This window comes from Charadrius vociferus, unplaced genomic scaffold (genome assembly GCF_000708025.1).
Source record: "Charadrius vociferus isolate BGI_N301 unplaced genomic scaffold, ASM70802v2 scaffold586, whole genome shotgun sequence".
In the NCBI taxonomy this organism is placed as follows: domain Eukaryota; kingdom Metazoa; phylum Chordata; class Aves; order Charadriiformes; family Charadriidae; genus Charadrius; species Charadrius vociferus.
In genome coordinates, this window is record NW_009648902.1 from 777,602 (window position 1) to 788,930 (window position 11,329).

Here is an 11,329-nt window from a genome sequence, read left to right on the forward strand (position 1 = left end):
GTAGCCGGTAGCATGGACGGAGTCCACCCCGCTGGGGGGGGCAGGGGAGCTGCCAGGCATGCCTGTTGCATTGGGGGAAGTGTGTGCGGGGGACGGGTCACCAGCATGGCGCGAAAGGGGAGTTTGCAACTTAATGTTGCAAGGCTCTCCCGCGGTGCTGCGGGACCTGGGTGGCGTAGGGTGGCCTGGGGCGCTGGAGAGCGATGCTAGGGGGGGACGTACATCTTCTTCGGAGAGACCCGGAGCCGGTTCCCTGCCCGGAGCGCAGGCACAGCCTGCCAGGCTGATCGCACGGGCTGTGGAGGTTTGGGATGTGTTTTTTTCCCCAGGAGCAAAGGTGGCTTCCAGGAGTCCCTTGCTGGAGGTGGATTGGCACAGCGGTAGCACCACGGTGGTGTCCCTTGGCTCTCTGCAGGGCCAGGGCCCTCCGTTGTGCATCGGACTCGCCCATCCCATGGGAGGTCTGCATCCCAGCTTCCTATGGTTCTTGGTCTGAATTGTCTAAGGCAAGGCTGAGTTTCATTGCTGTTGTGACAATGTGTTTGGGTTGTAGTTAATGCCTTTAATGCAGCAGATACCATTAGGGGAAAAGTGAACAGAAGGGTATGTTCTTGCAGCATCTGTCTGTACATGAATGGTTGTACTTACACTACACTACACCTGTTGTACCTGCATTTGTGCGTAGGCACCTTCCAGGCTAGAGAAAGCGGAGCATCTGTGAATGTTGGCTACTACATGTTTGCTAATGTTCTCTTGGTTAATCACATGATTGCAGCTTTAATGAGCAAGGAGACTAGTTTTAGGAGACTACTACTCAAACTTATGTTAGCAGTGCCCTGTCACAGTCTTACCTTCTTACACCAATCTCTCACAAATAATGTCTATCTTTAAAAGTCTGCAGCCTTAGAAAATGTGGCTGTAGCTGTTAGAACTACTGTGCGATACTAAAATTGAGTACGGAAACTGCTGCTTTTTTCACTGCAGATGCCTTTCTCATTTCCTTTGTGTACAAGGAAGCTGAAGGAAAGTATTCAAAAGTAAGAGGATGGGGTGCTAGGGCACAGCCAAATGAATGTATTCTTGCTTTGAATTCAATCCTTAGCCATCAGAGGCAATCAAAAGCAGTTTTCATCAGTTTCATACATTAAAACAACTCTCTTCCAGGGCAAGCTTTTATCCTTTTAGGAATGATTTGCCACAGACTTACTAATGATTACATTACTTTTCCTTAGGAACAGGTTATATGAAAATAGGTTGTGTGATCATCCTAAAGCTATCCAAGCCTTCAGTCCCACACCATTTCTTGTACACCACAGTAAAAAGATGTTTTGAAACCATGGAAAACACATGATCCAGCCCTCCAGGAATCTAAAGTATGTAATAAACAACACAAAAAAAGATATGCTAGGTGAAGATAACATTGGTGTTCCAGGAAAAGATGAAAACATTACTAGGAATACATTCTGATCTCTATTTTTACCAGTGTAAATCCAGAGGCAGGGGTTACAGCAGACTTACACTGCTGTGTGATGTGGGCTGCTGGCTTCTGCTATGGCTGTGTTTGGGATAGACCTACTTGGGCAGCTGTGGCATGGCCTTTCTAGAAATAATGCCTTTCTGAGAAGGCACAGAGATGAGGCTGTCAGGCATCAAAAGTGTGCTGGAGAATAGCATAAGCACTAGCACTCCTAAAAGCTTGCTGGAATCTCTTCTGTGCAGGAAGTACTTGCGTGGTGTGGCTTTCTCATGCATCCTTTCCTCCATATTACTGCAAAACCTGACAGTGATTGCATTTTATTGTCTCGGGCTAATTCCAGATATCCCAGAGGGACTGATGGATGGCAAGAGCTCTACTGGATTGAGTTACTAGCCTCCCAGCTGCAGCTGAGTAAGGATCTATTTGACAGGGAGTGCCTTGGAGAAGCGTGAGCACCCATGTGTACAGCATGAGAACAGCAGTTTGCCCTCATTTTTACAGCTGCAAGACTTGACCTGCGAGGTCCCTGCTCAGCTTCTGAGCTTGGGCCCAGTTACTTTTCAGAGGTGTTGCTCTTTCTTGTGACTCTGCCTGGGAAGTGAAGAATGTATTCTCAGGGCTCTGCCATTAAGGAAGATGTAAATAAACTTGAAGTTGTAATTTCTTTACAGTAAAGTTAAACTGTAACCTGAGTTGTGGGATTGCAACACGGTAGTCCGCTTTCAGTTTGTAGTGTAGATAAAATTAAACAATACAGCCCCTTTATTATAGCCAACCACGAGTTTGCTTCAGAACTCATTTAGGAATTCCGTGTGACTGATAGATGGATAATTCTAATGCTGGTTATCAGCTGAGAGAAGAGTTATTCCAGTTAACTCCAGTTGGTTATGTAAATGTTTGTTATGTGCAGATGTCTGCTGCTTTGTGTGTGTGTGCGTGCATGTCTGTGTGGGCTTCAGTTTGCACAATCTAGCAGTATAATTTCGAATGATCTTTGCACCTAGCTAATAGTATTTCCACTTCTGTGTACATGACACGAGGAAATTGTTGTTTATCAAAGATTCCCTTTTTAAAACCATAGCTCAGGTGCACTGATTCTGAAAAATGCATTGTTATCATATTTGGCATCCTGTGTCTGATGCAGACAGTTTAACTTTTGATTAATATTACAGATGCTGTTACTGATTCAAAACCCACATTTTCTACCCAGCTGACCAGTGATAAACAGTCGTCTTCATCAGAATCAGCTGCCAGGTTGCCTCGGGCTTTCCATGAAGGAAACTTGAAGCTGAATTCTCTTGATTAGTGTGTGAACTTGTATTTGTACTGTGTCAGAATGCTTAAAGTCAGTGGGATGCTTTCAAAATTGATAGGAATCTCTAACAAAATTGAGTTTCACAAATTGCAAGTCCAAAATGTCACAAGGTTTAAACAGGAAAATGAAACTACTGACCTTTACCAGTTTCTAAGCTTTTTTTTTTTGAACTTTCTTCTGAGTTCTGCAATATTCTCTGTATCTTGATGTACAGGACATCTTTTTTTAAAATGTGAAAACTGAAATTGTGTAAGTGGAGGTGTAACAAAAGCATTAGAGACTTTTCAGAGTATGATACAATGAGTTGGCAACGCAGCCTGTAGGCTGTTAGAAAGCGTGTCTGAAACTGGTGGCTTAATTCTTAATTCCGCTCCCTTTTCCAGTTCCCTAAATAATCCCTTTGTAGATCACCTTGTAAGCACATAGCGGTGGCCAGAAAACTTTATTTTGTAACAGAGGCTTGTAGTTGCAAGTGCGCCCCTGGAGGCTTTTGCAATGAAAAGCACGTGCCTTTATACCTCTGCTGAACTGATCCTGGGACGGTGTGATTTTTAGCAAAAGGATGGATGTGTTTTGTCTATACATTTTTACCTCTAGGGCTGCTTCTCTTCAAGGCATTGTTTAGAAATGGACTTGCATTCTTGTCACTAGAAACTACTCCAGCATCTCAGTATGGATGCACAGAAATTTCTTTGTATCTAATTTGTATATCTACATTGTGTAAAACCTGATGCAAATTCAGGTAAATTTCTATCCACCTTTCAGAAACACGCCGAAGACTCCTCATTTCTGGGTTTTTCCTCCTTTAATGAATGTGGGTTAAAATATACAATTAACTAAGCTGTGGTCATTTCTTTGGATTTGTGTAAGGCTATAAGAATGACACCCAACTGTTTGACTAGCTCAGTTAGGACATAATTCAAGGAGACTTCTCACTTTAAATCTATGAGGAAGAAGTCTGTGACAGAAGTCTTATGTATGACAAAGCTTGGTTCTGAATAATTTTTTTTTTTTAAAATAGACCAAGATAATTTGAGGTACAAAAGTAGAAGTGGGAAATGCTAGTTTTCTGAACGGATATGCTTTATAGCTTCTCAGCTGCAGTTTTAAAGCATGGTACATATAGATGTCAGTATGTGTGGAGGGTGTGTACATACTACTACATACCTCCGTACCGTATGCCTAAAACTTAATCTGCAGAAGGTGGGAGGTGAGGTCATATTGCAGCTAGTGTGCAGTACAATGTGAGGTGCAGACAACTTATCTTCAGCTCTGAGCCATACAGAATTTGCAAAGCCAAACTCTGGTGAATTTTGAGGATAGCTTCTTAATGAGCACATCATTAAGAAGTCTGTAACTAACCCCACCATGCATGTTTACCTCATCCAGAGGGTATCTTGTTGCTGGGAACTGAGCATGTGTGGATGTTAGACAATGTGACACTTCTTGTGAGCATAAAAGATGCTAATAATAACTTATTCTCACTTTCTAATTCCTCGTACAACATAGCTAAATGAGCAGAGTGGCCTTCTGCCATTTCCCTAACTCATGAGCTGTTTGTTTGCAGCTGCTGCTTTCCTGGTGATGACCGCATCAGTGCTTCTACGTCCTTAAGTCCCAACCGAGGATTTTTTCAGGCTGAAACACACAAATATTCGTGAAGCACTTTGCACGTCTTCAGTGGTAGCTGCCACTGTACTGCAATCTTTCTAAGTTTGATGCACTTTTCTAAGTGCACCTTTAAGTACAGTGCACTTAGAGTTGCAATTTAGTTTATTACAAACTTATTTCCAAAAGAGATGTGGTCTGAATTTGTATGCAAAGTCTAGCATGTGTTTGTAATTGAAAACACACTACAAGACAGGATATCAATTTAATTTAGATTTTTGGATGATTATCAGGTAGGTTTAATTCAAAAGGGAAATGATATCTAAGTATGAAAGGAAGCAGTATTGACTAGTAAGCAGGTGGACTATTCTTGTTTGCCTTCCTGTGCTGGGCAGGAATAGACATGATTGAAAGTCCTTGCATTGTATGCCTTACGGTTGAATGCTGTTCTTGGTCCTTTCAAGGTTTTACTGAATCACTGCTGAGTGAAAAGTTATAGTTGCTATTTAACCAATCAGCCTTTGGGACTTTTCTTTGTCTGGTTAAAAAGTAAATAGTGTAAGCCTAAAGATTTTTTTCAGAGAGGGGTTTCATACTCTCTGTTGGTGAGAATATGGAGATTTGAATGTGTAAAAATATAAGAAAGGGGCAACTTGTGAGAAAGATCAGCATTTGGTTAGTTTGATAAATTTTACTTTCAGTAGGTAAAGTCTTATATTCACCATTATGCGAATACTTCTACTGTTTTGGAGAAAGGTGTTTTTCATAAATTTTATCCCTTCTTTAGGAGGAAGGAAGCAGGAAGGGAGGCCTCACTGTAATTATCCTGGATTAGCTAGCCAGCATAGCACAGCCAAGGTCAAAACCTAAAGCTGAGCATTGCCTCTGCTCAGTGAAGAGTTCTTGTTACTTCCCTGCATGTACCTTGCTTTCAGCAGGTGAAGTCCTGATGAACTCAGGTAATGTTAAGCCATTTATGTGGATGATGGCAGTCTCTCCAAGGCTTATACATCAGCATTTGTTGCCTGCCTGTATGCTGGTTTTACATCTCACACAAGAGGTTAGACCCTGATTTCTGTGGTGCTCCAAGCACAACAGGAACCTCCCAAACTATACAGCTACCTGAGGGCTGAGTTGAGGCTGGGCATAAGTCAGTGCCCTGATGAGTATGGTAGCTTGAATGAGAAGACCAGAAAAAATTAAGTTTTAGAAAAAAAAATATTCATTTTTCATCACCTCTGAGTGATGCAGTGCAACTTTATGGAGAAGTATAAACCTACCAGTTATCATAGTAAACCTCTTCTGCAATGGGAAAAAGAAGGGGAGTGGAAATCTGTTTTGCATGTCTGGCACGAGGTTTCACCATGTCCCTTTGTGTTCCTTACGGTGGCTTGGAGCCATTCATTAATGTGTGTTTAGGAGTTTGTGAAAGCTTGGTGGTCATGATGCCAGAAAACAACACTGAGCCCGACAGAGTTGGCCTGAGTTCAGCTGCACTTGGAAAACAGGCAATCAATATTTGCTAAATGCAAGTTGCCAAAGTAGGGCCCAGTTTTTGAAAAGCAGTAGAGTTCAAGTTAATTACAGGGTCTGCTGGATATAGAGGTACTTAAGTGTTGAATCAGATCTAAAAAGAGGAGGCATTTAAGTTTCTTCCCAGCTGAAGGAAGCTGTGAGCACGAAGCCTGGAGTTACTTCTCTGCCTTGGCAGGAACAAAAGAAAAACTTTGATTTTTGAAGCTGGAAGGAGTTCTCTAAGAAGTGATCTTTTCAGGCCCTCACATGCTTTGTTACCACCAGTACCCGATCTTCACCTTCCCCTCCACCCTGGATTCAAAATAGCTTCAGGCAGAGGAAGATTTTTTTTTTTTCTGCGGTGTATCAGATGATCTGAAAAAATGCTGCTTTCAAAATACAGGCTTCTGCTTTGCTAGTTCAGTTTTCTTAATGGGTGTCTTTCTTCTCACCGGCTGTTTTTCTCTGTTGGTAAAAAGTTAAAACTAGCATTTGTAGAAGAGTGGCATCTTTGCAGCTCTTATTTTTAATGCACTGCAACTACTGGGTTGCCTTGTTACGCAGTGATTATTGCTGAAGTGATGTGCAAGATGCATCACCAAAACATGTAATAGTATGGTAGGAACTTGCTGCTTCCCTGCATGTACTGTCTATGACTGTCCTGTGCAGTTTTCTGTACTGCTGTGGTAATTCACAGGTTTCCTGTTAATAATGTAAAGGGAAAATACTGACTCCTAAAAGGAATTCATACCTCTCTGACAGCTGGCCAGATTCTCACTGTTTTAGCAGGCCCTTGGAGGGGGGAGCAATTTTCACCCTTTGACTTCCTCTTTACATGGCTGTTGTGGTGCAAAAGGAGTGCTGTAGGAAATGAAAACACACGTCCCATTTCTTGACTGTTCCTGATATCTCTCCAACATTGTACCTGTGACTTCTGAACTGTTTGTCCTAATTCTCCTAACACACTGCTATATGTTTCCTGTGCTCTTGCATAGCAGAAGCTGAGACCAATTTTGAGGGCATTGAGAGCAAGTTTTCCTTACGGACACCTGCAGAGCCTGACGAAGATGTCTGCTACCTGGTTCCTGGGCAGGTGGACAGCCTGGCACAGTGTAACTTCAACCATACCAGTAAAACCTTTGTGGTGATCCACGGGTGGACGGTAAGAAGAAAGGGGAGGACTCTCCCTCTTAACTGCACTCCTGAAACTGCTAGATACATCAGCTGAGGTGTCTATACACCACAGATAATATTAAGATATCTCCTTTTTTAATTAAAAAAACCCCAACCCCAACAGGTGACAGGAATGTATGAAAGTTGGGTCCCGAAGCTGGTGGATGCTCTGTACAAGAGGGAACCTGATTCAAACGTCATTGTGGTGGACTGGCTAATTCGAGCTCAGCAGCACTACCCAGTGTCTGCTGCATATACTAAGCTGGTGGGAAAGGATGTTGCTATGTTCATTGACTGGATGGAGGTAAGACACGTAGTCACATTTCTCACACTGTACATAATGTCCTAGGAGACAAAACAGCAGTGATACAGATATGTTAATCATCTCCTGTTGGGTAGATGGAGTTAAGCTGTTGCAGACAGTACTTTTGCTGGTAAAATCCCAACTTTAATTTAGTGGTTATCTCTTATACAAGGAGGCCTTTTATAGTGCATTTTAGAAACTTCACCATGTGGTCTGTGGAGCCCTGTAAGTCCACAGTATTTCTGAAGGCTCTGTGAGAGTTGGCTGTGAAAGACATGTTCCTATATATTATACAGTAGCTAGACCTTGGGAAACAGAAGTCTGCCCTGCCTTTGGGAAATACTTTGGAGATGCAGAAACTGGTTGGGGGAGGATGGCTGAAAACCTTTGATAATACACAGCCCTATGTTCTGTCCTTCATTCTGCATTCCTCTCTGCTTAGATTTTTACCTAAGGTTAGTTAACTCAAGTGACCTAGTATGGCACAAAATTATGTTAATTGTATTTAGTGTTCCTTTTATTATTCATGGATCAAAGAGAAATCCCAGTGTTTACAAAATATTTTCCTTTGTGTCTTCTGATGTTTTCCCATTTGACTTTAAACAAATTGCTCTTTTCTGCAGGAGCAATTCAATTATCCTCTCAACAATGTCCACTTGCTGGGGTACAGTCTAGGTGCTCATGCTGCTGGGATTGCTGGCAGCCTGACCAAGAAGAAGGTGAACAGAATTACTGGTAAGAAAACCTGTATCTGTAGAGTGGTGAGCCTTGTTTCTTGCATGCTGAAATACTATGTTCCTTTGGAAAATTACCAGAATAATTGTTGCTTGTTGGCAGTACTTAGTTTGTGTTCATGCTTTATTGAATTAGCAGGGCAGATATTTCTGTAGTAGAACTGGAAAAGGTTCAGGAAACAACAAAGGTGTTGGAGGAGAAGCCTTGATCTGCTCCTGCACAAGAAATGAGTGAGTAGGCAGGGGATTCATCAGCCATGAAAAAGGCCTAGTTGGGGAAGATGTGATTAAGATTGGCCAAATACATGGCTCGGAGAAGGTCACAGTATCTCTTGCAGCGAAAGAACTTCAGGTGGTTGTCTTCATCCAGGCAGTCATCCCTTGCAGCTAGTGGTAGATATTCAAAAAGAATGGGAGGTGGATCCTCCTGCAGTGGGTGTAGTACCTGCAGAGCTCTTTTCCATGGGATGCTGCGAAGGCAAGTTTATACAGGCTCAAAGGGAGACTGGACAGGTAATCAGAAGAGGTCTGCTGGGGTTACTTAAAAAAAATATAAATAAATCCTAACAGGGTCAAGTTATATTCTAGGTTGAAAGTAATACTGGGAGAGTTTTGGGAAGGGGAGGGAAGCTTGCCTTATTCCTATGCCTGCTTAGATGTTTTAGCATGCTAGACAAGGCAGAGTGCATGGCCACTCTGGGGCTGGTTTATAGCCCAGCACCTGGAGAGCTGAGCCCCTACCACTGATCTCAGTGACAAAGGAAATGCCAACATCAGCAAATGAGGATAAGAAAAGCACTTATCTGTGGTCTCTTTGCTGCAGAGAGAGCTTGAGAGCAGCAATCAAATGGGAGCCTTGCTCCCTTCCTCGTGGCACCCTTTCCCCTTCCACCTGAGCCTGGCTGTGATCGCAGGTCTACACACGTGCTGGGGTGTGGGATAGGTAGCAGTCACATCAGGAAAGGCTGGCTCCTTAGAGATGGCAGATTATAATCAGGAGACCATGGCAGATTATAATCAGGAGACCAAAGCAGTAGTCTCTCTACCCTTCCTTTCTCTCAGCTGCAGCTTTCTTGCTTCTGCTGAGGCTGCCAAATCACTCAGTCATCTGTAGCCCTCTGTTATGTCCCCATGGTTGCCCTTGGAGCCCAGGATGAGCCTTTCCCTGGGAAAGCAGCATCACCTTTAAGCAGAGATGTGGTCCCTGAAGTCCTCATAGGACAGGGGAAGGGAGCTCAAACTGGGTGAGGTTAACCAGGGGTGGGCAATCCAGGTGCCTGTCCCCCGTCAACGGCTGTGGAAAAGACATGTCCCTTCAGTTCCATCTTCAGCCATCTCTCAAGTAGTTGCCTGGATTCAAGAGACAGTACTTGCTCACTGGCAGAATAGTTCTGGGTGTTTTTGATGTCAGTGTTGCTGCAGCTTGACACTTTGCCATAATATTCCCCTTCCCCTAGGCATGTAAACAGTGAAATTCTCGTTGATGTTTTCCACTTGTTCCCCTAGCAGGGAGTTAGCAGCAAGGCATTTTCCTCATTTCAGATAGAAATTTTACAATTCTTGACAAGAGAGGAAGACATTGAGAAAATATTTACTAGCTTGTTTCTTCCATCCACTGGAAATGCTACAGCTGTGAGGAAGTTATCTGGGCTTTTTTACATATGTTTACATGCACCTTATTTTTTTTTAAACAGTGACAGCATTTCAAGGTAGTGTATTTGATTCTCCTGAATACATGAATGCTACTTAAATGATCCTACTGTAATGTCTGCAGTGACACCAACACCATATGCAATACTCCAGCCCAATGTGGTAGCTGAGTTGGCATTTGTTGTCACTGTCGGTGTCTTTGGCAGACAATCTCAGTTTTTCTTTGTGGTTTGCCCCATAAAGGGCTAGATCCAGCTGGTCCTACCTTTGAGTATGCTGATGCCCTCACCCGCCTCTCCCCGGATGATGCTGACTTTGTTGATGTCCTACACACTTACACTCGAGGCTCTCCAGACCGCAGCATTGGGATCCAGAAGCCTGTTGGACACATTGATATTTATCCTAATGGTGGAGGTTTCCAACCAGGTTGCAACTTGGGAGAAGCACTCCGTCTGATTGCTGAAAAAGGCTTTGCAGGTGAGGCTGCTCTGAAACAAACAATATAACATCTAAAAGGAGATCTTCAATATCCTGCAGTCTTCCTGCAAGCAAAGATCTCTGAGAGGCACAGGAACTTGTTCTTTTAAGTGCTTTTAAAAGTCACCCTGTGAAGCCCAGCTCTGGCATAGTGGATTGTGCCTGTTGACAGCATTGTTTAGGGGTTTATATAATTATATGCATGTGTATATACATATTGCACATTTTCATTCTTTGAAGATGTGGATCAGCTGGTGAAATGTTCCCATGAACGATCCATCCACCTCTTCATTGACTCCCTCCTCTATGAAGAAAAGCCCAGCATGGCCTACCGCTGCAACACAAAGGAGGCCTTTGAGAAGGGTCTCTGCCTGAGCTGCCGTAAGAACCGCTGCAACAATTTGGGCTACAAGGTCAACAGAGTGAGAACAAAGAGAAACACCAAAATGTATTTGAAGACCCGTGCTCAGATGCCCTATAAAGGTAGGTCCTGCTTGCTTACTCGTGAGCAAGACTGGTACTTTTGCTCAACTGTGTGTCAGGGTGGGTGCATGCTGCAGATGACAATATTGTTGCTTTAGTGCAAGTGGTTAGCATAGGTGAAGCTTGCCTGCAGTTTGCCATTAAACGCAAGCTAAAGTGCAGTCTTGGAAAAACGGTGTCATCTTAATCAAGGTGTGGAGGTGGGTAGAATACAAAAAGCGCAAGGTATTTTGTAACAGGCTTCTAAGTAGCAAAAGTAAGACTATTTACTCTGCGGCCTGGTCACTTGGAACAACTGAGTCTTCCAATTTTTTTCAGTATTTTTGATCCAAATGAATTTTCCCTACTGCTGGGAAAATAATCAGCAGAGCTCAGCCTGATGCACAACTTCTGTAAAGATGTGCAGTGATCAGACTTGTGGCTTTTGTAGTGCCTTTGCCAGAGGAACACCATCCCTCATTAAAATAACACAGCACTTCTTGATTCCCATTGCTGCAGGTCTGAGAAGGACACTACCAGAAGGAACTGGAAGGTTTTCCACTGGGGAAATAGCTTCTGAGTTGGATTTTACTACTTTATTTTTTTTTCTTTCC

At 43.1% G+C, this 11,329-nt stretch overlaps 1 protein-coding gene across 1 annotated transcript in view; it reads left to right on the forward strand.

Annotated features, from left to right (window-relative positions):
- Positions 1-11,329, forward strand: part of LPL (lipoprotein lipase) — a 23,118-nt gene that overhangs the window by 7,125 nt on the left and 4,664 nt on the right. Inside the window, exons 2-7 of the mRNA XM_009887211.1 lie at positions 6,772-6,797; positions 6,914-7,077; positions 7,213-7,392; positions 8,016-8,127; positions 10,020-10,253; positions 10,494-10,736. Of these exons, the coding sequence (XP_009885513.1) occupies positions 6,772-6,797; positions 6,914-7,077; positions 7,213-7,392; positions 8,016-8,127; positions 10,020-10,253; positions 10,494-10,736 (959 nt within the window). The remainder of the gene's footprint in view (positions 1-6,771; positions 6,798-6,913; positions 7,078-7,212; positions 7,393-8,015; positions 8,128-10,019; positions 10,254-10,493; positions 10,737-11,329) is intronic.